The sequence below is a fragment of the Salvelinus namaycush genome, chromosome 6, assembly GCF_016432855.1.
Source record: "Salvelinus namaycush isolate Seneca chromosome 6, SaNama_1.0, whole genome shotgun sequence".
Classification (NCBI taxonomy): domain Eukaryota; kingdom Metazoa; phylum Chordata; class Actinopteri; order Salmoniformes; family Salmonidae; genus Salvelinus; species Salvelinus namaycush.
In genome coordinates this window covers 14,772,366-14,798,971 of record NC_052312.1, presented here as the reverse complement: position 1 = coordinate 14,798,971, position 26,606 = coordinate 14,772,366, and the positions used below count along the sequence as shown (strand labels likewise).

The 26,606-nt window shown below is 41.1% G+C and overlaps 1 protein-coding gene across 2 annotated transcripts in view; it reads right to left on the bottom strand.

Annotated features, from left to right (window-relative positions):
• LOC120049670 (dedicator of cytokinesis protein 11-like) overlaps positions 1 to 26,606 on the bottom strand; it is a 135,815-nt gene that overhangs the window by 30,369 nt on the left and 78,840 nt on the right. For both annotated transcript variants that reach the window (XM_038996016.1, XM_038996017.1), the window contains 9 exons: positions 26,326 to 26,414; positions 24,236 to 24,359; positions 23,520 to 23,586; positions 18,175 to 18,222; positions 9,984 to 10,126; positions 7,189 to 7,304; positions 6,870 to 7,007; positions 6,424 to 6,606; positions 5,720 to 5,833 (listed from right to left, as the gene is read on the bottom strand). In XM_038996016.1, the coding sequence (XP_038851944.1) occupies positions 5,720 to 5,833; positions 6,424 to 6,606; positions 6,870 to 7,007; positions 7,189 to 7,304; positions 9,984 to 10,126; positions 18,175 to 18,222; positions 23,520 to 23,586; positions 24,236 to 24,359; positions 26,326 to 26,414 (1,022 nt within the window). The remainder of the gene's footprint in view (positions 1 to 5,719; positions 5,834 to 6,423; positions 6,607 to 6,869; positions 7,008 to 7,188; positions 7,305 to 9,983; positions 10,127 to 18,174; positions 18,223 to 23,519; positions 23,587 to 24,235; positions 24,360 to 26,325; positions 26,415 to 26,606) is intronic.

The following is a 26,606-nucleotide window of genomic DNA, read 5'->3' as shown; positions in this document are numbered from 1 at the left end:
AAAATTGTTAATAGAGTGCGTGTGTTAGAGCCATGAGTGAGGAAATCTAAACACTATAGACACCATCGAGAGAGGCGCAGAAATAACCACCATTGAAATGGCATCCATACTTTCTGACACTCCAGTAAAAGGGGGAACAGAATAGGAAAAACTATAGCAAAGCCATAGAGGCGCAATTTCAGTTTAATCCACCAGAAAAGAAAGAACAAATAATACAACAAATATTGTGGTTTAAACTCAAATATACTAATTGATAAAAAAATGTTATTTTTTGATAACATTTAAAAAAAGGTATAATCTTTGTAAATTATATCATAAATAGGACTGGTGGAGTTTAAAATGTTTTAAAACATTTATTTAACCTTTATTTAACTAGGCAAGTCAGTTAAGAACAAATTCTTATTTACAATGACGGCCTACCAAAAGGCAAAAGACCTCCAGCTGGGACGGGGGCTGGGATTTAAAATAAATAAATAAATAAATTCACAAATTAATTTAAAAAAATGTAACATTTAAATACAAAGAAAATATATATAATTTTTTTATTATAAATAACATAAATATAGGACAAAACACACATCACAACAAGACAGACAACAACATAGCAAGGCAGCAACACATGACAACACAGCATGGTAGCAGCACAACATGACAACAAGATGGTAGCAACACAACATGGTAGCAGCACAAAACATGGTACAAACATTATTGGGCACAGACAACAGCACAAAGGGCAAGAAGGTAGAGACAATAATACATCACGCAAAGCAGCCACAACTGTCAGAAAGACTGTCCACGATTGAGTCTTTGAATAAAGAGATTGAGATAAAACTGTCCAGTTTGAGTGTTTGTTGCAGCTCGTTCCAGTCGCTAGCTGCAGCGAACTGAAAAGACAAGCGACCCAGGGATGTGTGTGCTTTGGGGACCTATAACAGAATGTGACAGGCAGAACGGGTGTTGTATGTGGAGGATGAGGGCTGCAGTAGATGTCTCAGATAGGGGGGAGTGAGGCAGTGGGTCTTGCGACAGGTATACAGAGATGAACAGTTTACAGAGGAGTGTAGAGTGCAGTGATGTGTTCTCTTAGGAGCATTGTTGGCAAATCTGATGGCCGAATGGTAAAGAACATCTAGCTGCTCGAGAGCACCCTTACCTGCTGATCTATAATTATGTTTCTGTATTCTAGCATGGTTAGGATGGTCATCTGAATCAGGGTTAGTTTGGCAGCTGGGGTGAAAGAGGAGCGATTACGATAGAGGAAACCTAGATTTAACTTTAGCCTGCAGCTTTATGTGCTGAGAGGACAGTGCACCATCTAGCCATACTCCCAAGTACTTGTATGACGTGACTACCTCAAGCTCTGCCTGTCACTCACTTGGTGACAGGCATTGGCTGAGACAGCAGATTTTCTGACTATACAATGCACTCTTTGAGAGGTAGTTAGCAAACCAGGCCAAAGACCCCTCAGAGATACCAATACTCCTTAGCCGGCCCACTAGAATGGAATGGTCTACCGTTTCAAAAGCTTTGGCCATGTCAATAAAAATAGCAGAACAACATTGCTTAGAATCAAGGGCAATGGTAACATAATTTAGGACCATTAAGGTTGCAGTGACACATCCATAACCTGAGCGGAAACCAGATTGCATACCAGAGAGAATACTATAGACATCAAGAAAGCCAGTCAGTCGATTATTGACAAGTTTTTCCAACACTTTTGATAAACAGGGCAAAATAAAAATAGGCCAGAGTTATGTCACACATGCAGCTAACAAAAATATATGGAAATGTCTGCTCTACCCAAAATGACAACCAACTAATTGCAGCATTGCCGCAAAAATGGAAGAGGCAAGTGGAAGGGGGAAAAAGTAAGGAAGTTGTCTGTCGGCCCTGCATTAAAGACCAAAATTGGTTAAAGAAAATTGTGATAAATAAAAATATATACCAGATTCATTTAAGGACCAAAACATTTACAGCTGTGCCATATACTGTAGATTGCAAAATAGTTGGGAAGATATTTTCGATGTAACGATTCCATGGCACATGGATTATGAATTGACACGCAAAACAACGCTGGATTTAAAACTTTGAATTTTTCAATTTAAATGATTATACAAAATTCTTGCAACCAATAGAATGTTATATATATGGGGGATACAACCTTCCCAGCTCTGCAGATTTTTTCTGCGAGGAGGCAGAGTCATTAGATAATTTATATTGATACTTTCCATATGTAGCTTGTTTTTGGTTACAGGTCCAGGAATGGCTGAAGAATTGCAACATTTACCTGGAGCTAACGCTGAAGATAGCAATACTGGGTGATTTGGGGTGGCAGGTAGCCTAGTGGTTAGAGCGTTGGACTAGTAACCGGAAGGTTGCAAGATCGAATCCCCGAGCTGACAAGGTAAAAATCTGTCGTTCTGCCCCTGAACAAGGCAGTTAACCCACTGTTCCTAGGCCGTCATTGAAAATAAGAATTTGTTCTTAACTGACTTGCCTAGTTAAATAAAGGTTAAATAAATGTAATTAAATTTGAAAAGTCATAATCGATCAATAATATAATAATACTTTTAGCAAAAATGTTTATCTTTAATTTACAATCTGTAGAAACTATGAGAATAGAAAGGTTCAGTACTTTTGTGAAGCATCACAGCACAGTTGAAAAATATATGGCAAATAGAAATCCAATATGGATGGTGTTAAGAGATAGATGGGAGGGGTTGAATGGAGCTGAAGGGTGGGTCTAATAACAACAAGATAATTATAAAATATATTGTGTTTGTAAAATTTACATAGGTTCAGAATCTCTATGAAATAGCACAGTTGAAAATATATGGCAAATAGAACTAAATAGGACTAAAAACAAAATATAACTATTGTAAAAAAGATTGTGTCCGTAAAATGTATATAGTATGTATAAGCTGGAAGTAGAAGCCTAAGTGTGGTTGTTAAATAGTTTACTCCAATTAGAGGAGGGGTGGTAGGGTTTGTGGGAAATAATAAAGGAACATATATATATAAAAAAAATGTATCTATATACACTACCGTTCAAAAGTTTGGGATCACTTAGAAATGTCCTTGTTTTTGAAAGAAAATAAAATTATTTCGTCCATTAAAATAACATCAAATTGATCAGAAATACAGTGTACACATTGTTAATGTTGAGTAATGAGTATTGTAGCTGGAAACGGCAGATTTTTTATGGAATATCTACATAGGCATACAGAGGCCCACTATCAGCAACCATCACTTCTGTGTTCCAATGGCACGTTATGTTAGCTGATCCAAGTTTATAACTTTAAAAGGCTATTGATCATTAGAAAACCCTTTTGCAATTATGCTAGCACAGCTGAAAACTGTTGTTCTGATTAAAGAAGCAATAAAACTGGCCTTCTTTAGACTAGTTGAGAATCTGGAGCATCATCATTTGTGGGTTCGATTACAGGCTCAAAATGGTCAGAAACAAAGCACTTTCTTCTGAAACTCGTCGGTCTATTCTTATTCTGAGAAATTAAGGCTATTCCATGTGAGAAATTGCCAAGAAACTGAAGATCTGGTGCAACGCTGTGCACTACTCCCTTCACAGAACTGCGCAAACTGGCTCTAACCAGAATAGAAAGAGGAGTGGGAGGCCCCGGTGCACAACTGAGCAAGAGGACAAGTACATTAGAGTGTCTAGTTTGAGAAACAGACGCCTCACAAGTCCTCAACTGGCAGCTTCATTAAATAGTACCCGCAAAACACCAGTCTCAACGTCAACAGTGAAGAGGCGACTCCAGGATGCTGGCCTTCTAGGCAGAGTTCCTCTGTCCAGTGTCTGTGTTCTTTTGCCGATCTTAATCTTTTCTTTTTATTGGCCAGTCTGAGATATGGCTTTTTCTTTGCAACTCTGCCTAGAAGGCCAGCATCCCAGTTGAGGACCCCTCACAAGTCCTCAACTGGCAGCTTCATTAAATAGTACCCGCAAAACACCAACGTCAACAGTGAACAGGCGACTCCGGGATGCTGTTTTTTTGTTTGCATTATCTTTTACCAGATCTAATATGTTATTATCTCCAACATTAATTTCACATTTTCACAAACTTCAAAGTGTTTCCATTCAAATGGTATCAAGAATATGCATATCCTTGCTTCAGGGCCTGAGCTACAGGCAGTTAGATTTGGGTATGTCATTTTAGGCGAAAATTGAAAAAAGGGTACAATCCAGAACACAGTTCCCATTCTTCATAGTGCATTTGCATCGGAGTCATTTAGCAGGTGCTCTCATCCAGTGAGACTAAAGTGTATTCACAGGCAAAATCACAAGGCATCCAATCATGGTTATCTGCTCGACTACCTTCCCTCGACTACCTGCCCTCCAGGACACCTACACCACCCGATGTCACAGGAAGGCCATAAAGAGCCACCCGAGCCACTGCCTGTTCACCCCACTATCATCCAGAAGGCGAGGTCAGTACAGGTGCATCAAAGCGGGGACCGAGAGACTGAAAAACAGCTTCTATCTCAAGGCCATCAGACTGTTAAACAGCCACCAGTAACATTGAGTGGCTGCTGCCAACATACTGACTCAACTCCAGCCACTTTAATAATGGAAAAATTGATGTAAAAAACGTATCACTAGCCACTTTAAACAATGCCACTTAATATAATGTTTACATACCCTACATTACTCATCTCATATGTATATACTGTACACTATACCATCTACTGCATCTTGCCTATGCTGTTCTGTACCATCACTCATTCTTATATTTTTATGTACATATTCTCCATCCCTTTACACTTGTGTGTATAAGGTAGTTGTTGTGAAATTGTTAGGTTAGATTACTCATTGGTTATTACTACATTGTCGGAACTAGAAGCACAAGCATTTCGCTACACTCACATTAACATCTGCTAACCATGTGTATGTGACAAATACAATTTGATTTGACTCAAGACTGCATTAGCCCAATGAGCTAAAGCCTATGCATTAGGCTAGCTCTGGGAGTTAACACGAGTCTTAAACAACTCAGACAGATATGCATTTCAACATATTACCGACTGCAGCAAGACTTCGATCATGTACACATCTTATGTTGAAATCTCTCTTTCCAAGTCAACAGTAAAGTTAATATTTGACAGAGGAACAACCCAAGAAGATAAACAAACTGCAGTATGACTCATGAAAGAACCACAGACAGTGCAGTATATCTGTCTCATTGACACACCTTTGAACCTCATTATGGGAGTCCCACACTGTCTCTGTGGTTCTGACGCTGCCTACAGCAGGACTGTCTGTACTCTACACTAGGTTAGCTTCATCCCACAGCTGCTTTGTCACTGTTGGAGAACTAGTTGTTGAATGAAGATGGAAGAGGTACAGTATCTACTGGGCAAAGGACAGACCCAAGGGAATGAAACCCCCCACAGTCCAAGTCACCACAGTCCGACTCACCACAGTCCGACTCACCACAGTCCGAAGGAAAACAAACTATATTTGCATACAGGTTTGATAGTTAGAAAGGGTCTAAAGCGGACCTCTGCTTACATATTATAATATTCTATTGTAGGGTTACCTTAAAGTTTTCATGACTGTTGTCGCTGTTGTTGATGATGGAGACTCAAGACCATGTCGGCCTTACGAGATAAAGCCTAGCAATTACGTAACCCTGGGAGCTAAACTTAAGTCATAACCACCTACAACAAATACACATTCCAAGCTTTTCCTAACTGTTACCTTCATTGCTTTGTCGCTGTTGGCAAAGTTGTTGATGATGGAGAGGGACTCCTGGAAACGGGAGCTGCCAGTCAGCGCCACGTCTGAGATCAGCTGGCTCACCGCGATGATGATCTGGACCAGGAAATAGGAAGAGTGGAAAGGGGAACAGATGTGAACACAACACCTCCATCAAATGGATGCGTTATGGGATGGAAATTGGAATCAGTGACTAACTTCACCATGGATGATGTGGTAGATATGAGTCCCGTGACACTTTGTGAAAGCATAGAGTAGGTCTCTGACACTTAACCGATTGTTAGTGGAGGTTAGGAAACTAAACAGGCGGTCTGTATTTAATTCACATTCTTTGGTCAGATTATCAAAGCAATCTAAGTACTGTGATGTCAAATCTGCATTGACTTCAGTTTCCAGCTGTTCTATAGCCTTTCCTACTAACTGTTCATAGTAACTGTTTATGTTTGTGTGAACATTAAATATATTTGTGTGAGGGGAGTTATGATTAATGATTAATAGCTGAAACTGCACAGCGAGGACTAATGACCTTGGGGATAGTGTTTAGTTGAAGTGTTTTGATTACATAATCATAACAGTGATGGACTGCTGATGATACAATAACAGAATCAGCATTGCATTGTGCAGTTGACTAAACAATCGATGACAGTTGGCAGTTCCTTGCCGTTCAGGGGGATGTTGTATCTGACCTGTAGGTGAGTGCGTAGGAAGGTCTTCCTCTTGGTGTACTCATAGTTGTTCCTCATTAGCAGGTAGAGCAGAGCGGAGGCCTCGGCCCGCATCAGACCCATCTTAGACACACAGCACTTCAGAACCTCGTAGCACAGAGCCGCACACAGAGTCACGCGGCCCTTGAACAACGCCGCTGGGAACTGACAACAACAAAATACCAACGTTACGAGGCAAGCAGTATTTTGGTAATAATATCAATATTCAGTATTTATATATAGTATACATTGTATGTAGTAATGAAGTACATTAAAACAAGCATTTAATAAGCCATAGCAAAAATCCATATTTAATCCATAATCAATGAGACTGCAATTTGAGCTCCTGGGCCTATTTTCCATCTATAAATCACCTGATTACTTATGTTATCTCCAGCCTTTAAAGTTATGAGTCTTTTTGTTCCCACCTTGTTGATGAAAGCCCGGAGGGAGGCGAAGACGTGTTTGAGGGCAGCCTCTGATTGGCCGACTTTCAGAAAGTTCAGATAGATGTCAAAAACCTTCTTCATCAGGGGATTTTGGCCGTCGCTGTCCAGCAGCTGGTTCTGAGGACAATCAATCAGTCAATCAATGGATCCACACAAAAAAATCTATATAGTTTTCAAATACCAAAAAATCATTCACATGATCTGATGCAACATCATTTGAATTTGAACTAGTCCATAACTAGGGCTTGGAATTGTTTTTGGTCAGGTCATGTAGTCAATAAAGAGGTCTAGTACTGACCTTGAAGCACTGAGTGAAGTGTGAGAGGACATCCAGTACACTGAGGCAGGCCTCAGTAGAGATATTACCCTCCAACACAGCCTGGTGGTGGACCTCTGCCTCCGAGGGACCAGCCCCTGGGACCACACACCAGGAAGGAGAGAGAGAGAGAGAGAGAGTCAGAGGACATCTACAGGCCATATACTACAGTGGAATATTGGGATGGCTCAGTATCAAAATTGGGACAGTGAATTGTATATCAGAGTAGCACCTAAATAAGAGTGTAAGAGAAGACAGTGTATAGTGAATATCATTATGTAACTGAATGATATTATGTAAATCTATAGCATATGTTTTGGAGGGCTCATAGTCAAGCTATAGCAGCGAGTGAACCACAATCTGGGCTTACAGGAGACGTTGAATATGGCGATTGTCCTTTAAGCCCAGGAAGCAGCCATTCAATTTGCCATACCTACCAATTAATTCTGCTGAGCAACTATCGTCATTACTGCTGTTTTCGCTCGGTATGTAGTTCCAAAAAAGGTCTAAATAAAAAGTCACATGCAACCGGAAAAATGCCTTGTCTGGAAAGAATCAGTCATTTTTTTTTTGCAAGTGTGCATGCACCAACTCCACCTCTTCTGCACCTCCAATAAAATCATTCATTACTGCCACGCACAGGTCGGCTGATCCAGCAGCAGGAAAGGTCATTGATTTGATCACCTACAACACTGTATGAATGTCATATCAATCTGTTGTTTCACCTGCGTTACACAAAATGCAATAATATATAATAGATTCAGTAGACAATATAGGGTATGTTTTTACAGTTATTGTATATTTCTAGATAGGCTTTATTTAGTGTATTGCTGGACATGCAGAAGAGTTGGCTCATGCACACCTGCAACATTTTAATTTTAAATTCTTTCCAGACAGGCATTTTTTCAGCTGCATGTAACTTTTTATTTAGACCTTTTATGGAAGTACATACCAGGTGGAACGGCAGTAATGACGATAGTTGCTTAGCGAAACTCCATTCTTCGGTAAGTACCGAACGTATTTTGACATTATTAAGCTTGAAAAGCTGGTGAATGGCAAGTTTAAAGGAGAATCACCATATTCAATGGCTACTTTGCAAGCCCATATTATGGTTTAAGAAGTAAGTACAGTATACAGTTGAAGTTGGAAGTTTACATACACCTTAGCCAAATACATTTAAACTCAGCTTTTCACAATTCTTGATGTTTAATCCTAGTAAAAATTACCTGTTTTAGGTCAGTTAGGATCACCACTTTATTTTAAGAATGTGATATGTCAGAATAATAGTAGAGATAATGATTTATTTCAGCTTTTATCACATTCCCAGTGGGTCAGAAGTTTACATACACTCAATTAGTATTTGGTAGCATTGCCTTTAAATTGTTTTACTTGGGTCAAACGTTTCTGGTAGCCTTCCACAAGCTTCCCACAATACATTGGGTGAATTTTGGCCCATTTCTCCTGACAGAGCTGGTGTAACTGAGTCAGGTTGGTATAGGCCTCCTTTTCTATAGGATTGAGGTCAGGGCTTTGTGATGGCCACTCCAATACCTTGACTTTGTTGTCCTTAAGCCATTTCGCCACAATTTTGGAAGTATGCTTGGGATCATTGTCCATTTGGAAGACACATTTGCGACCAAGCTTTAACTTCCTGACTGACGTCTTGAGATGTTGCTTCAATATATCCACATAATTTCCTGCCTCATGATGCCATCTATTTTGTGAAGTGCACCAGTCCCTCCTGCAGCAAAGCACCCCCACAACATGATGCTGCCACCCCCGTGCTTCCCGGTTGGGATGATGTTCTTCGGCTTGCAAGCCTCCCCCTTTTTTCTCCAAACATAACGATGGTCATTATGGCCGAACAGTTCTGTTTTTGTTTCATCTCCAAAAAGTACAATCTTTGTCCCCATGTGCAGTTGCAAACCGCAGTCTGGCTTTTTTATGGGGGTTTTGGAGCAGTGGCTTCTTCCTTGCTGAGCGGCCTTTCAGGTTATGCCGATATAGGACTTGTTTTACTGTGGATATAGATACTTTTGTACCTGCTTCCTCCAGCATCTTCACAAGGTCCTTTGCTGTTGTTCTGGGATTGATTTGCACTTTTCGCACCAAAGTACATTAATTTCTAGGAGACAGAACGCGTCACCTTCCTGAGCGGTATGACGGCGGTGTGGTTCCATGGTGTTTATATTTGCATACTATTGTTTGTACAGATGAACGTGGTACCTTCAGGCGTTTGGAAATTGCTCCCAAGGATGAACCAGACTTGTGGTCTACAATTTATTTTCTGTGGTCTTAGCTGATTTCTTTTGATTTTCCCATGATGTCAAGCAAAGAGTCATTGCGTTTGAAGGTAGGCCTTGAAATACATCCACAGGTACACCTCCAAATGACTCAAATGATGTCAATTAGCCTATCAGAAGCTTCTAAAGCCATGACATCATTTTCTGGGATTTTCCAAGCTGTTTAAAAGGCACAGTCAACTTAGTGCATTTAAACTTCTGACCCACTGGAATTGTGATACTGTGAATTATAACTGAAATAATCTGTCTGTAAACAATTGTTGGAAAAATGTCTTGTGTCATGCACAAAGTAGATGTCCTAACCGACTTGCTAGAACTACAGTTTGTTAACAAGAAATTTGTGGAGTGGTTGAAAAAACAAGTTTTAATGACTCCAACCTAAGTGTATGTAAACTTCCGACTTCAACTGTATGTATGTGCAAACTTACAGTTTGAGAGAGGGAAGTGGGAAGGGATAGCATCATACTCATTTACCTATGTTGAGTGTGAGAGAGGTATCCATGGTGCTGAACTGCTGAAGCCTGCTCTGCATTAGGCCGGCTCTGCAGCGCATCACAGGCATGGTCTGGGACTTCCTGTCTGAAGAGAACAGCTTGGACACCCAGGCATCCTGACTCCTATACACACACGCCGCCGACACGCACGCACGCACACACACACACACATTACTATAAGATGGGTGGAGAGAGACAATGACTATGATATAATGTATTGGCAGGGAACACCCAGGTGTCTTGACTAGGGCTGTGGCGGTATATAAAGAAAATGTAGTCTATTTCAGAAGAACAGAATAATATACTTTGAGTTGTCCTTATGTTAGGTCCTCATCTGGCTATGCCATATGGCTGTGGGCTACACTAGTTCATTTAGCAGACAAGATTTGCATAGAAGTCCATGGCATTATTTTATAGTATGAAGAATACAATTGAACATAGCTGAATAAAAGAAAGGATATTTTCTCCAAACGATCTGAGGGAGTGCGCACATGCGGTTATTCTGTGTTGAGCGGTTAACAAAGAAATAGGTACTCTTATATGCTTAATTTACAGTTATTAATGTAACTTTAGTTATTCTACAAACGTTGGGCTATATGTGTTGACTTTTAATAAATGCATAATGCGACTCTAATGATGATTTGCAAAAAGTTGCATGAAAGGCATGAGTTCTGCTTTGTTTTTTTGCGCAGGCTATACACACTACACCAGTCACTTATTCACAATTTGACAAGCACTTGATAATACCTCGAATTTCCCAGGGGCATCCCCTTTGTGTGGCCGTAATGCCCCCTAAAACAATCCATGCCTTTTGCGGCCAGTGGCCGTTGTGCCCTTAGGCTGAATATTATAATTAGAATTCCCTTCTCCCTGAGTGCTGCGTGCTCCGAAGCACCTCTCACTCACATGGCTCTCCATCACGTGATCAGGTCTTTCTCACAGGCTACAAGTGAAGACAGACACATCAGGGACGCAACTGCGCTCGTCCTTATCCAATTCCGAAGTGCATATTAAAGATATTGGAAGTACCGTCCACATTTACTTTTCGTCAGCCAACAAGATGAGTAAGCCTAACGAACAGCAAAAGCACGAGCAAAAGTTGACCTATTCTATTCTGTGCGCAGTCTGGGACAGTTATGTGATGCGATAGATCCCAAATTAATACAACCACTAGCATCAACAAAAACTTTTTTACACAATGAGACTGACACAACAGATCAGAACATTTGACTTAAAATGTTGATAAACTATTAGGCTATTTCTTCACATTATAAGCGCAGCAATGCGCACACAGCAGTAGGCTATAAGCGCAAACGTTCCATTAGAAGGAAAACACCATTATCAAAAGTGACTGCAAATGCGATTATGCATGTAATGCTTTTATTATAAAGGTGCATTTTTATGGTGAAAATTATCTTCCCCAAACTTGGAACTTTACACGCTGCTTATGTATGCCAGTTAGGCTCTACACCAAATCAAATCAAATTTTATTGGTCACATACACATGGTTAGCAGATGTTATTGCGAGTGTAGCGAAATGCTTGTGCTTCTAGTTCCGACAGTGCAGCAATATCTAACAATTCCACAACAAATACCTAATATCACAAATCTAAGTAAATGAATGGAATAAAAATATATAAATATATGGATGAGCAATGTCAGAGCGGCATAGACTAAGAAGCAATAGATAGTATAGAATAAATATGAGATGAGTAATGCAAGATATGTAAACATTATTAAAGTGGCATTATTAAAGTGACCAGTGTTCCATTTATTAAAGTGGCCAATGATTTCAAGTCTGTATGTAGGCAGCAGCCTCTTTATGCTAGAGATGACTGTTTAACAGTCTGATGGCCTTGAGATAGAAGCTGTTTTTCAGTCTGTTTTTCATTCCCCAACAACTACCTAATACACACAAATCTAAAGGGGTGAATGAGAATATGTACATAAAAGTATATGGATGAGCGATGGCCGAGCGGCATAGGCACGGTGCAGTAGATGGTATAAAATACATTATATACATGTGATATGAGTAATGTAAGATATGTAAACATCATTAAAATGGCATTATTTAAAGTGGCGTTGTTTAAAGTGACTAGTGATCCATTCATTAAAGTGTCCAGTGATTTGGTTTCAATGTATGCAGCAGCCTCTCTGAGTTAGTGTTTGTTGTTTAGCAGTCTGATGGCCTTGAGATAGAAGCTATTTCTCAATCCCTCGGTCCCAGCTTTGATGCACCTGTACTGACCTCGCCTTCTGGATGGTAGCAGGGTGAACAGGCAGTGGCTCGGGTGGTTGTTGTACTTTATGATCTTTTTGGCCTTCCTGTGACATCGGGTGCTGTAGGTCTCCTCGAGGGCAGTTAGTTTGCCCCGATGATGCTTTGTGCAGACCGCACCACCCTCTGGAGAGCCCTGTGGTTGTGGGCGGTGCAGTTGCAGTTCCAGGCGGTGATATAGCCCGACAGGATGCTCTCAATTGTGCATCTGTAAAAGTTTGTGAGGGTTTTAGGTGACAAGCCAAATTTCTTCAGCCTCCTGAGGTTGAAGAGATGCTGTTGCGCCTTCTTCACCACACTGTCTGTGTGGGTGGTCCATTTCAGTTTGTCAGTGATATGTACGCAGAGGAACATAAAACTTTCCACCTTCTCCAATGCTGTCCCGTCGATGTAGATAGGGGGGTGATCCCTCTGCTGTTTCCTGAAGTCCAATGTCATATCCTTTGTTTTGTTGACGTTGAGTGAGAGGTTATTTTCCTGACACCACACTCATCTCCTCCCTGTAGGCTGTAGGCTGTAAAAACGTTGTTTTTAATCAAGCCTACCACTGTCATGTCGTCTGCAAACTTGATGATTGATTTGGAGAGAGTGAAGTGGAATAATGTGCTTAATTAATGTGCTTAACTTGTGCTTAATGTCATGGATATATTGGAATTAGTGGATATATGGAGACTTAAATACCCTGACCTAGTGAGATATACATGGCGGAGGCTTAATCAAGCTAGTCGCCTTGACTACTTTCTTATATCATTCTCTCTGGCACCAAAAGTTAAAAAGTGTTTGATAGGGGACAGAATGCGGTCGGACCATCACATAATTGGCATATATATTACTCTTACAGAATTTCCACGTGGGCGAGGATATTGGAAATTTAATCAAAGCCTACTAGATGATAAATTGTTTAGAACTAGGACAGAAGAATTTATAACTGACTTTTTTAGACATAACATAGGTACAGCAGATCCCCATATTGTATGGGACACTTTTAAGTGTGCCTTTAGAGGCCATGCAATTCAGTACTCATCTATAAAACAAAAGCAATTTCGATCAAAAGAGTCCATATTAACAAAGGAAATTGAAGGACTAACAGTACAGTTAGATAACAATAAAAACGGTACCATAGAGGCACAGAATAAGTTAGAGGAAAAACAAAAAGAAATGGAGGAACTTATTCAAGAAAGATCCAGTGTAATATATTATAAAAATAAAGCGAACTGGATGGAATATGGGGAAAAATGCACCAAATTCTTTTTCAATCTTCAATATAGAAATGCTACCAAAAAAAATGTATTAAAACTTGTTACAAATGATGGAGTCACGCATGATTCACCAAATGATATTTTGAAAGAGGAAGTAAAGTACTTTAAGAATATGTTTTCGTTTCAGGCTCCTCCATCTCCACTAACTGAAACTAATTGTATGGATTTTTTCCCTAATAATAAGGTAAAATTAACATCTGTACAGAAAGACTCATGTGAAGGCCTAATTACAGAGGAGGAACTACTTGATGCAATTGGGGCCTTTAAGGATGGGAAAACTCCAGGACTGGATGGCATACCAGTGGAAGTATACAAACATTTTTTTGATATACTCAAAGGACCATTATTAGCTTGTTTTAACCACTCCTATATAAATGATAGATTATCAGACACGCAACAAGAAGGTGTGATATCATTATTACTGAAACAGGACCCAAGTGGTATATATAAAGATCCAGTCCATTTAAAAAATTGGAGACCTCTTACACTTCAGTGTTGTGATGCAAAAATCCTAGCAAAATGCTTGGCGCATAGAATAAAAAAAGTTTTGTCAGATATTATTCATCCTAATCAGACAGGTTTTTTACATGGACGATACATTGGAGATAATATAAGGCAAGTACTGGAAACAATAGAACACTATGAAATATCGGGGACACCAGGCCTGGTTTTCATAGCTGATTTTGAAAAGGCTTTTGATAAAGTACGACTGGAGTTTATATATAAATGCCTAGAATATTTCAATTTTGGGGAATCTCTTATAAAATGGGTAAAAATTATGTATAGTAACCCTAGGTGTAAAATAGTAAATAATGGCTACATCTCAGAAAGTTTTAAACTATCTAGAGGAGTAAAACAAGGTTGTCCACTATCGGCATATCTATTTATTATTGCCATCGAAATGTTAGCTGTTAAAATTAGATCAAACATTAATATTAAGGGATTAGAAATCCAGGGCCTAAAAACTAAGGTGTCATTGTACGCTGATGATTCATGTTTTCTTTTAAAACCACAACTAGAATCTCTCCACGGCCTCTTAGAGGATCTAGATACATTTGCTATCCTCTCTGGATTAAAACCAAATTATGATAAATGTACCATATTACGTATTGGATCACTAAAAAATACACATTTTACATTGCCATGTAATTTACCAATTAAATGGTCTGACGGAGATGTGGACATACTCGGTATACAAATCCCAAAAGAAAGAAATGATCTCACTCCAATAAATTTTTATAGAAAGTTAGCAAAAATAGATAAGATCTTGCTACCATGGAAAGGAAAATACCTGTCTATTTGTGGGAAAATCACCCTGATTAACTCTTTAATCATATCACAGTTTACCTATTTGCTTATGGTTTTGCCTACACCTAGTGACCTGCTTTTTAAATTATATGAACAAAAAATATTCAATTTTATTTGGAACGGCAAGCCAGATAAAATTAAAAGGGCCTATTTATATAACGAATATGAATTCGGAGGGCAGAAATTATTAAATATTAAAGCATTAGACCTCTCACTAAAGGCATCAGTCATACAAAAGTTATACTTAAATCCAAACTGGTTCTCTAGTAGATTGGTACGAATGTCTCATCCTATGTTCAAGAAGGGCCTTTTTCCCTTTATTCAGATTACACCTGCTCACTTTCGGTTGCTTGAAAAGGAAATAATCTCCAAAATATCTTTATTTTTTAAACAAGCCTTAGAAAGTTGGTTGCAATTTCAGTTTAATCCACCTGAAAGGACGGAACAAATAGTACAACAAATCTTGTGGTTAAATTCAAATATAGTAATTGATAAAAAAAACTGTATTTATCGAAGAAATGTTTAAAAAAGGTATAATTTTTGTGAATGATATCATAAATAGGACTGGTGGAGTAATGTCACACATGCAGCTAACACAGACATATGGAAATGTCTGCTCTACCCAAAATTACAACCAATTAATTGCAGCATTACCACAAAAATGGAAGAGGCAGGTAGAAGGGGATAAAAGTAAGGAACTTGTATGTCGGCCTTATATTAAAGAACATAAATGGTTAAAGAAAAGTGTGATAAATAAAAACATATACCAATTTCATTTAAGGACCAAAAAACTTACAGCTGTGCCATATAAATTGCAAAATAGTTGGGAAGAGATTTTCGATGTACCCATTCCATGGTACATGGTTTATGAATTGATACGCAAAACAACGCCGGATTCAAAACTTCGAATTTTTCAATTCAAATTATTGTACAAAATTCTTGCAACTAATAGAATGTTATATATATGGGGGATACAATCTTCCCAGCTCTGTAGATTCTGCTGTGAGGAGGCAGAGTCATTAGACCATTTATTTTGGTATTGTCCGCATGTAGCTCGTTTTTGGTCACAGGTCCAGGAATGGTTGAAGAATTGCAACATTTGCGTAGAACTAACGCTACAGATAGCAATACTGGGGGATTTGAAAAGCCATAGTCAATCAATCAATAATATAATAATTATTTTAGCAAAAATGTTTATTTTTAATTTACAATCCGTGGAAGCTATGAGAATAGGAAGATTCAAATCTTTTGTGAAGCATCACAGGACAGTTGAAAAATATATGGCAAATAAAAATCCGAAATGGATGATGTTGGAAGATAGATGGGAAAGGTTGAGTGGAGCTGAAGGGTGGGACTAATAACAAGATAAACAATGTAGGGCATACGGGATCTGTGAAATGTGTATAGGTGAGGAGCTATTGTGAAATAGCATAGTTACAAGTGGAAATCAAACTGGATGGACAACAGAAATAGAGGAAGGACTAAGAACAAACAAGAGAGAACTATTATAAAGTAGACTGTGTCTGTAAAATGTGTATAAGATGTATAAATTGAAGGTAAAAACAGAAATGTTTATCAGTTTACTCCAATTGGGGGATCGGTGGTAGGGTTTGCGGGGAATAATAATAAAGGTATACTCTTTAAAAAAAAGTATGTATGTCTATGTAGGTATGTGTATGTATATATGTGTATATGTATGCATACGTGAATGGATATATATATTTACCCAAAAAAATATGGGGGATTGGAAATGATGCAGACAATTACATTGGAAGCAACATTCTTTCCGCAATATTAAGCTGATCCACCCCCCAGAAAAAAAATAAAATAAAAATAAAAAATGTGCTTAACTTAAGTTATTTGTCCACTTAAGCTGTGATACAAACCTTGTATCACAGCTTAAGTGACTATGATTAGAAAAAGTTGAGAAAAAAAAGGCATTGTTTCTTGCCTTACGCTGGGCATCATTCACAAGTGATAATATATAATTCACAAGTTATAGGCCAATATTGTCACCCATCGACTATTCTTGATTTAATCTTGTCTTTACATATACTAAATAATATGTGTGAAATTTGTTTTGATTTTGAATGGACCATTATTATGCACTTGTCTCGAAACAGGGGAAACCAAACTAAAATTAGTGCAAGGCAAAAAGGATAATGGTGGCCAAATGCCAGAGTGGTTGAATCATACAGAGGAGTTACTATGTGTGTGACGTAAGGTTGTAACCTGTATAAAGAGTGTGTGCCAAGACTGGAAAAGTAGTTGTTTTCATGAACCAGCTCGGCTTTTATTATATTGTAATAAAAGTCTATTTGAACTCACAGGCTCCGGTATTTGAGAAATATTACTGACTGAATATTTCCACGACAGCTGCTGCCCCATATACATAGACTTGAAATCACTGGCTACTTTAATAATGGAAGACTAGTCACTTTAATAATGTTTAAATATTTTTGCTTTACTCATCTCATATGTATATAGTGTATTCTATTCTACTGTATGCCACTCCGACATTGCTCATCCTAATATTTATATATTCCTTAATTCCATTCTTTTACTTTTAGGTTGTGTGTATTGTTGTGAATTGTAGATATTACTGCACTGCTGGAGCTAGAAACACAAGCATTTCACTACACCCGCAATAACATCTGCTAAACATGTGTATGTGACATAACATTTGATTCGGTTTATAGAAATGTTGCGCAACATGAGCTCTTGGGCTCTCATGAAGTGTTTTGCATTGATGTCAGAGTGATTAGAGGGACAATATGGTGCTGAGTACCAGGCAGTTAGCAAGTTTGGTAGGCTACTAATGACCGTCAGCAGCATCAGAGCTTGGAGAAGACTTAATTTGACTGGCTTAATGACTCGTGACCGCCAGTGTGGCGGCAATACGGTCACCGTAACAGCCCTAGTCTTGACTCCCACAAACAGACGTACAAACAGAGACACAACAATACACTCCACTGAACTTAAACAACTAGGGAGTCATGACTCATGTATTGGACTAGCAGGAAACCTAAACCTGATAAACCAGACTCAGAAACACACGTACACCTAAAGATAAGTGTAGATGCATTAACAATAATTTATTAGCAATAACAAAAAAATAATAACAACCTTTGACAACCAAGCCTAAAGATGTGTGGGGGACAATAATTATAATAGAATTTATTGGACTAGCGAGGAACCTTAGGTTGGACATCCAAGCATTCTTACTCCTACAAATACACACAGAGACGCACGTACCATGTACCTGTTTAGGACAAACTTAGTAGCACTATCTTTTAGTGCTGTACGTAATCCAAACATCATCCTACCTGCCAATGTTTCTCTTTCCAACGTAACGGAACTGCACCAGGCATGTCCTGAAAGAGATTTACGAGGTCCGGATTAATAACACTTTAGCTCATAGATGTTATTTGCAAATAATAGTCTTGTACATCACATAGTTGACTAAGTGGTATGCAAATAGGACAACAACATCAATCACTTGATAAGTGATTGTTATACAGTGGCAAGACAAAGTATGTGAACCATTTGGATTTACCTGGACATCTGCATAAATTGGTCATAAAATTTGATCTGACCTTCCTCTAGGTCACAACAATAGACAAACACAGTCTGCTTAAACTAATAACACACAAACAATTATACGTTTTCATGTCTTTATTGAACACACCGTGTAAACATTCACAGTGCAGGGTGGAAAAAGTATGTGAACCCTTGGATTTAATAACTGGTTGACCCTCCTTTGGCAGCAATAACCTCAATCAAACGTTTTCTGTAGTTGCTGATCAGACCTGCACAACGGTCAGGAGGAATTTTTGACCATTTGTAATGGCAGATTTCCTCCTCTTCGTCTGAAGTGTCCATGGTTTTAATATAATAAACTGAACAAGACACAATACAAAATAACAAAAGTAAATCTAACCAAAACAGTCCCGTGTGGCACAAACACTGACACAGGAAACAATCACCCACAAACCAACAGTGAAAAACAGGCTACCTAAATATGGTTCCCAATCAGAGACAACGCAAAACACCTGCCTCTGATTGAGAACCATATCAGGCCAATATGACAAACCTAAACATAGAAACACAGAACATAGACTATACCCACCCAGCTCACGTCCTGACCAACTAAATAAAGACTAAACAAAGAAAAATAAGGTCAGGAACGTGACAGTACCCCCCCCCCCCCCCCCAAGGTGCGGACTCCGGCCGCAAAACCTGAACCTATAGGGGAGGGGCTGGGTGGGCATCTGTCCACGGTGGCGGCTCTGGCGCTGGACGTGGTCCCCACTCCACCATAGTCAATCCACGCTTCCGTGGCCTCCTCGGAACGGCGACCCTCCAAAATAACCCCACTGGACTGATTGGCGCCTCTGGACGGAGGGGCAGCTCCGGACTGAAGGGCAGCTCATGACTGAGGGGTAGCTCATGACTGAGGGGTAGCTCATGACTGAGGGGTAGCTCATGACTGAGGGGTAGCTCATGACTGAGAGGTAGCTCATGACTGAGGGGTAGCTCATGACTGAGAGGTAGCTCATGACTGAGGGGCGGCTCTGGCAGCTCCTGACTGGCGGGCGGCTCTGGCAGCTCCTGACTGGCGGGCGGCTCTGGCAGCTCCTGACTGGCGGGCGGCTCTGGCGGCTCCTGACTGGCGGGCGGCTCTGGCGGCTCCTGACTGGCGGCTGGCTCTGGCGGCTCCGGACTGCCGGGCGGCTCCTGACTGGCGGGCGGCTATGGCGGCTCCTGACTGACGGACGGCTCTAGCGGCTCCTGACTGACGGACGGCTCTAGCGGCTCAGGACAGACGGGCGGCTTTGACGGCTCAGGACAGACGGGCGGCTTTGACGGCTCAGGGCGGCTCTGACGGCTCAGGACAGACGGGCGGCTCTGACGGCGCTGGGCAGACGGACAGCTCAGACGGCGCTGGGCAGACGGGCAGCGCAGGGCAGACGGCAGACTCTGGCCTGCTGAGGCGCACAGTAGGCCTGGTGCGTGGTGCCGGAACTGGTGGTACCTGGCTAAGGACACGCACCTCAAGGCTAGTGCGGGGAGCAGCAACAGGGCGTACAGGGCTCTGGAGACGCACAAGAGGCTTGGTGCGTGGTGCCGGAACTGGTGGTACCGGGCTGGAGACACGCACCACAGGGCGAGTGCGTGGAGGAGGAACAGGGCTCTGGAGACGCACAGGAAGCCTGGTGCGTGGTGTTGGCACTGGTGATACTGGGCTGGTGCGAGGAGGTGGCACCGGATATACCGGACCGTGAAGGCGTACTGGAGCTCTTGAGCACCGAGCCTGCCCAACCTTACCTGCCTGAATACTCCCCTTAGCCCGGGCTGTGCTGGCGAACGGGGGACACCATGCGTAAGGCTGGTGCCATGTACACCGGCCCAAGGAGACGCACTGGAGACCAGATGCGTTGAGCCGGCTTCATGGCACCTGGCTCGATGCCCACTCTAGCCCGGCCGATACGAGGAGCTGGGATGTACCGCACCGGGCTATGCACACGTACAGGAGACACCGTGCGCTCTTCCGCATAACACGGTGTCTGCCCGTACTCTCGCTCTCCACGGTAAGCACGGGGAGTTGGCGCAGGTCTCCTACCTGACTTCGCCACACTCCCCGAGAGCCCCCCCCAATACATTTTTGGGGCTGCCTCTCTGGCTTCCAGCCGCGCTTCCGTGCTGCCTCCTCATACCACCGCCTCTCGGCTTTAGCTGCCTCCAGCTCTTCACGAGGGCGGCGATATTCTCCAGCTTGCACCCAGGGTCCCTTACCGTCCAGAATTTCTTCCCATGTCCAGGAGTCCTGTGTATTTTGCCGCTGCTGCTGCTGTCCTTCACCACGCTGCTTGGTCCTTGGTTGGTGGGTGATTCTGTAACGGCAGATTTCCTCCTCTTCGTCTGAAGAGGAGTTGTAGCTGGGATCGGACCAAGACGCAGCGTAGTAAGTGTCCATGGTTTTAATATAATAAACTGAACAAGACACAATACAAAATAACAAAAGTAAATCTAACCAAAACAGTCCCGTGTGGCACAAACACTGACACAGGAAACAATCACCCACAAACCAACAGTGAAAAACAGGCTACCTAAATATGGTTCCCAATCAGAGACAACGCAAAACACCTGCCTCTGATTGAGAACCATATCAGGCCAATATGACAAACCTAAACATAGAAACACAGAACATAGACTATACCCACCCAGCTCACGTCCTGACCAACTAAATAAAGACTAAACAAAGGAAAATAAGGTCAGGAACGTGACAGCATTCCTCTTTTCAAAACTGTTTCAGTTCAGCATTATTCTTGGGATGTCTGGTGTGAACTGCTCTCTTGCCATAGCATCTCAATCGGGTTGAGGTCAGGACTCTGACTTGGCCACTCCAGAAGGTGTATTTTCTTCTGTTGAAGCCATTCTGTTGTTGATTTACTTCTGTGTTTTAGGTCGTTGTCCTGTTGTATCACCCAAGTTCTGTTGAGCTTCAATTGGCGGACAGATAGCCTAACGTTCCCCTGCAAAATGTCTTGATAAACTTGGGAATTAATTTTTCCTTCGATGATAGCAAGCTGTCCAGGCCCTGAGGCAGCAAAGCAGCCACAAACCATGATGCTCCCTCCACCATAATTTACAGTTGGGATGAGGTTTTGATGTTGCGGTGCTGTGCCTTTTTTTTTTTGATGTTGGTGTGCTGTGCCTCCACAAAGTTGTGGAGAAGTACAGATCAGGGTTGGGTTACAAAAAAATATCTGAAACTTTGAACATCCCACGGAGCACCATTAAACCCATTATACATTTTTTTTTAAAGAATATGGCACCACAACAAACCTGCCAAGAGAGGGCCGCCCACCAAAACTCACGGACCAGGGAATTAGGGCATTAATCAGACAGGCAACAAAGAGACCAAAGATAACCCTGAAAGAGCTGCAAAGCTCCACAGCGGTGATTGGAGTATCTGTCCATAGGACCACTTTAAGCCATTCACTCCACAGATCTGGGCTTTATGGAAGAGTGGACAGAAAAAAAGCCATTGCTTAAAGAAAAAAATAAGCAAACACGTTTGGTGTTCACCAAAAGGCATGTGGAAGACTCCCCAAACATATGGAAGAAGGTACTCTGGTCAGATGAGACTAAAATTGAGCTTTTTGGCCATCAAGGTAAATGCTATGTCTGGTGCAAACCCAACACCTCTCATCACCCCGAGAACACCATCCCCACAGTGAAGCATGCTGGTGGCAGCATCATGCTGTGGGGATGTTTTTACATCGGCAGGGACTGGGAAACTGGTCAGAATTGAAGGAATGACGGATGGCGCTGAATACAGGGAAATTCTTGAGGGAAACCTGTTTCAGTCTTCCAGAGATTTGAGACTGGGACGGAGGTTCAACTTCCAGCAGGACAATGACACCAAGCACACTGCTAAAGCAACACTTGAGTGGTTTAAGGGGAAACATTTAAATGTCTTGGAATGGCCTAGTCAAAGCCCAGACCTCAATCCAATTGAGAATCTGTGGTATGACTTAAAGATTGCTATACACCAGCGGAACCCATCCAACTTGAAGGATCTGGAGCAGTTTTGCCTTGAAGAATGGGCAAAAATCCCAGTGGCTAGATGTGCCAAGCTTATAAAGACATACCCCAAGAGACTTGCAGCTGTAATTGCTGCAAAAGGTAGCTCTACAAAGTATTGACTTTGGGGGGGTGAATAGTTATCCAAGCTCAAGTTTTCAGTTTTTTTGTCTTATTTCTTGTTTGTTTCACAATAAAACATATTTTACATCTTAAAAGTGGTTAGCATGTTGTGTAAATAAAATGATACAAACCCCCCAAAAATCTATTTTAATTCCAGGTTGTAAGGCAACAAAATAGGAAAAAGGCCAAGGCGGGTGAATACTTTCGCACTGTAGGTTACAGTAGCCAGATGAAAGGGTAAGGGAGTAAAACCGGTTCAGTATGTGTCAACAACACAACAGAGCATTATGGAAAGTCAGGGTGGAGTTCAAATGGAGTTCAAATGGAGTTCAAAATACTCCCAAGACTGCAATTCCAAATCAAATCAAATTCAATTGGTTGCATACACATACTGTATTTAGAAGACATTATTGCGGGTGTAGCGAAATATTTGTGTTCCATCAAATCCACCTAGGAATATTTTTCATAGTGGCTGTGTTTAAAAACGATTGCCTATGCACACGTGCGCACACACACACACACACACACACACACACACACACACACACACACACACACACACACACACAGACACACACACACACACACACACACACACACACACACACACACACACACACACACACCTTATTCTGACATTAACTAGTTAAAAAAAAATCCTGACTCTAATCCTGCATCCACACAAGAGAATATAACCTATTATATTCTAATCCTGCATCCACACAAGCGAATATAACCTATTATATTCTAGGCCTGCATCCACACAAGATAATATAACCTATTATATTCCAGTCCTGCATCCACACAAGATAATATAACCTATTATATTCTAGTCCTGCATCCACACAAGATAATATAACCTATTATATTCTAGTACTGCATCCACACAGATGTTCTCTGGATTCACTCCAGCAGACTAACTAGAACAGAACCTATTCTATTGTGATCTTGTACTCACTCCAGTAGACTGAGGAAGTTGATGATGTCCTGAGGATTGACCTTGTTCCAGTAGGCCAGCAGGGTGTCTAGAGACAGAGACACAACAGGAGAGTGACAGACACTGAGACAGCTTCTGTAGCAGGTCAACAGGCAGAAACACCCAGAAGATTACACAATGACCAGGTCTGCATCCCAAATGACACCATATTGCCTTTGTAGTGCACAACTTTTGAACAGGCCCTGGCCAAAAGTAGTGCACTAAGTAGCACACCGATGTCTGCTAAAACCGCACAACAGTCAGAAATTCCACAGATGAGGCCAATGAAAATGTTTGAATATAGGCCTAATAATAGAATAGCTATAATATAGGTAAAATGAACACAACATAGGATATACAGTGCATTCATTCAGTATCTAGGTATGCATCATCAAACCATTTTAGGTAGAGATCTACAGTACACAGTAAAATAGAGAGAAGTGACTGTGTGGTGCTGACCATAGAGATACTGTAACATATTGCACATAATACAGTATGTGTCAGGGTTGGGGCCAATTTCATTTAAATTCTAGTCAATTCAGGAAGTACACTGACGTTCCAATTCCAATTCTCTTCCTCTTCAGGCAAATTTTGAATTGGAATTTGGTTTACTTTCTGAAATGGCTGGAACTGAAATCAAATTGACCCCAACCTTGGTATGTGTTCTACATGTATTTAATATTGTGTTGCTGACTGACCGTCCGAGACGGTCCTGACGATGTGAAGGAAACACAGAAGCAGTCCTTTGATCTCATAGTGGCCCAGTCTGCCTATGGGAGGGAGAGTAGTACTGCTGCTCATAGTGGAGCCCCGCCGGTGGAGCTGGAGGACAATACACCATAGAGGAAGAAAACATGGTATCAGAAACAGCGGCAGTTAGGGACACCACAGAGTAAGAAAACATGGACGTATGGTCCCTCCCCTCCGTTAAATAAAATCCTAACTATAAACTTTCAACTAAAAACGTATATATATGTTATATTTTTGAATAACAAATCTAAATGACCTAACATCAATATCTGACAGGGAACAAAACTTATATGATATCATGCTCTCCTTGTCTGTCTCTCACCTCAGAGCCCCTTCTGTGGAGCTGTGGGGAGAAACACCACAGAGGAAGAAAACACAGTGGCATTTATTCATACCACCAAAAAAGAAAGACAATTATTTGAAGCAGTGGCACTTAGTCCTACTATACGACAGGGGTTCAAACTTTTTTGGCCTGTGACCTAATTTCGATATCAATGCAATTTCGCGACCCCCACTGTGTAAAAATAAGGTGATATAATCAACAGCCAATGTTAACTTCTTTATTTGGGGCTATGACAGTGTATTACAAATCAGTCTGACAGTACTTTCATCACAAGGAAGTATGGTTTGAAGTAACTGAAATGTATCCGAAGTTCAGAAGATCATCAGGCAATAACTGTATATGATCTTCTGTGTAGAAAATAACACCATCATTGCTTTCATTGACAATGTTCTTTTCCCCCCAGTCTGATTTGTGGCCTGGTCCTGTTTACTCTATTCTAAAGAGTCCTGTGGCGGCTTGTGAGCATTGTACGTGTTCCCGAGAGTCTTAGCTTTCAGGATTGGGGTCATAATAGCTTATACTGGAGCTCCAACCGTTCAAAAGTTAGATCCACGTTTGAAGGGAGAGATCGTTTTTTTTTTTTTTACAACCAAGCTGCACATTTCTTTGGTTTGATTCTGAGTTTCTCTCGCGACCCCACTTTCAAATCAACTGACCCCACATGGGGTCGCAACCCCTAGTTTGGGAAAAGCTGCCATATGAGTAAGAAAAAGTATGACTAAAATGATGCCTTATTACATTATTAATGTAATCAATTATGCTAATCCTCATCTCCATCACAATCCAACGTGTGGTTTCTACACTGATTATACAAAACATTAAGAACACCTGCTCTTTCCATGACATAGACTGGTGAATCCAGGTGAACGCTATGATCCCTTATCGATGTCACTTGTTAAATCCACTTCAATCAGTATAGATGAAGGAGAGGAGACATGTTAAAGAAGGATTTTTAAGCCTTGAGACAATTGAGACATGGATTGTGTATGTGTGCCATTCAAAGGGTGAATGGGGAAGACAAAACTGTAAGGGCCTTTGAACGTTGTGTAGTAGTAGAAGCCAGGCGCACCGGTTTGTGTCAAGAACTGCAACAGTGCTGAGTTTTTCCACGGTCAACAATTTCCCGTGTGAACCAAGAATGGTCCACCACCCAAAGGACATTCAGCCAACTTGACACAACTGTGGGAAGCATTGGAGTCAACAAGGACAAGCATCCCTGTGGAACACTTTGACACCTTGTAGAGTCCGTGCCCTGACAAATTGAGGCTGTTCTGAGGGCAAAACAGGGGGGTGCAACTCAATATCAGGAAGGTGTTCCTAATGTTTGGTATACTCAGTGTATATCGCTACAATAAATAATAAAGGCTTGCAAGTGTTGGAGAAATGACCCAAACGAAAAACAACAAATAAGATCTTTTATCAGTTCATATCATGTTTATTTTTTTAATGGAACAGGATGTAGAACGTCATATTCAATTTGACTGTTCTGCTATGATGTGCTCTACTGAACTTGAATTATGGCGTTCCCTCCGGTTCTGTCCCAAATCGCACCCTATTTCCTACATAGTACACTACTTTTGACCAGAGCCCTATGTGCCCTGTTCAAAAGTAGTGCACTATATAGGGAATATGGTGCCATATTCTCTCTTTTTTTATTTGTATTGGCCCATCCACCACTCTCACTCTGTCTCTTACCTCAGAGCTATCTGGAGTGCTGGGGTCCATGAACAGAGATCCTCTGGAGTCCTCCCTCCTCACCAAGTGGCCGTTCTGAGCTACTGGGCCTGGGGAGTACCAAGACACATGTTCACATAGCTTCTCAGATACATTTTTTTTGAGGGGGGGTAACAGTAGTTTAGGTAGCCAAGAGGTTAAAGATGTGGATCAGTAAAGGATTCGGAAAGGTTGCTGGTTCAAGTCCCAGGCCAGGAAATACAGAAGAATGACTACCATTACTGTTGTGGCCTTGAGCATGG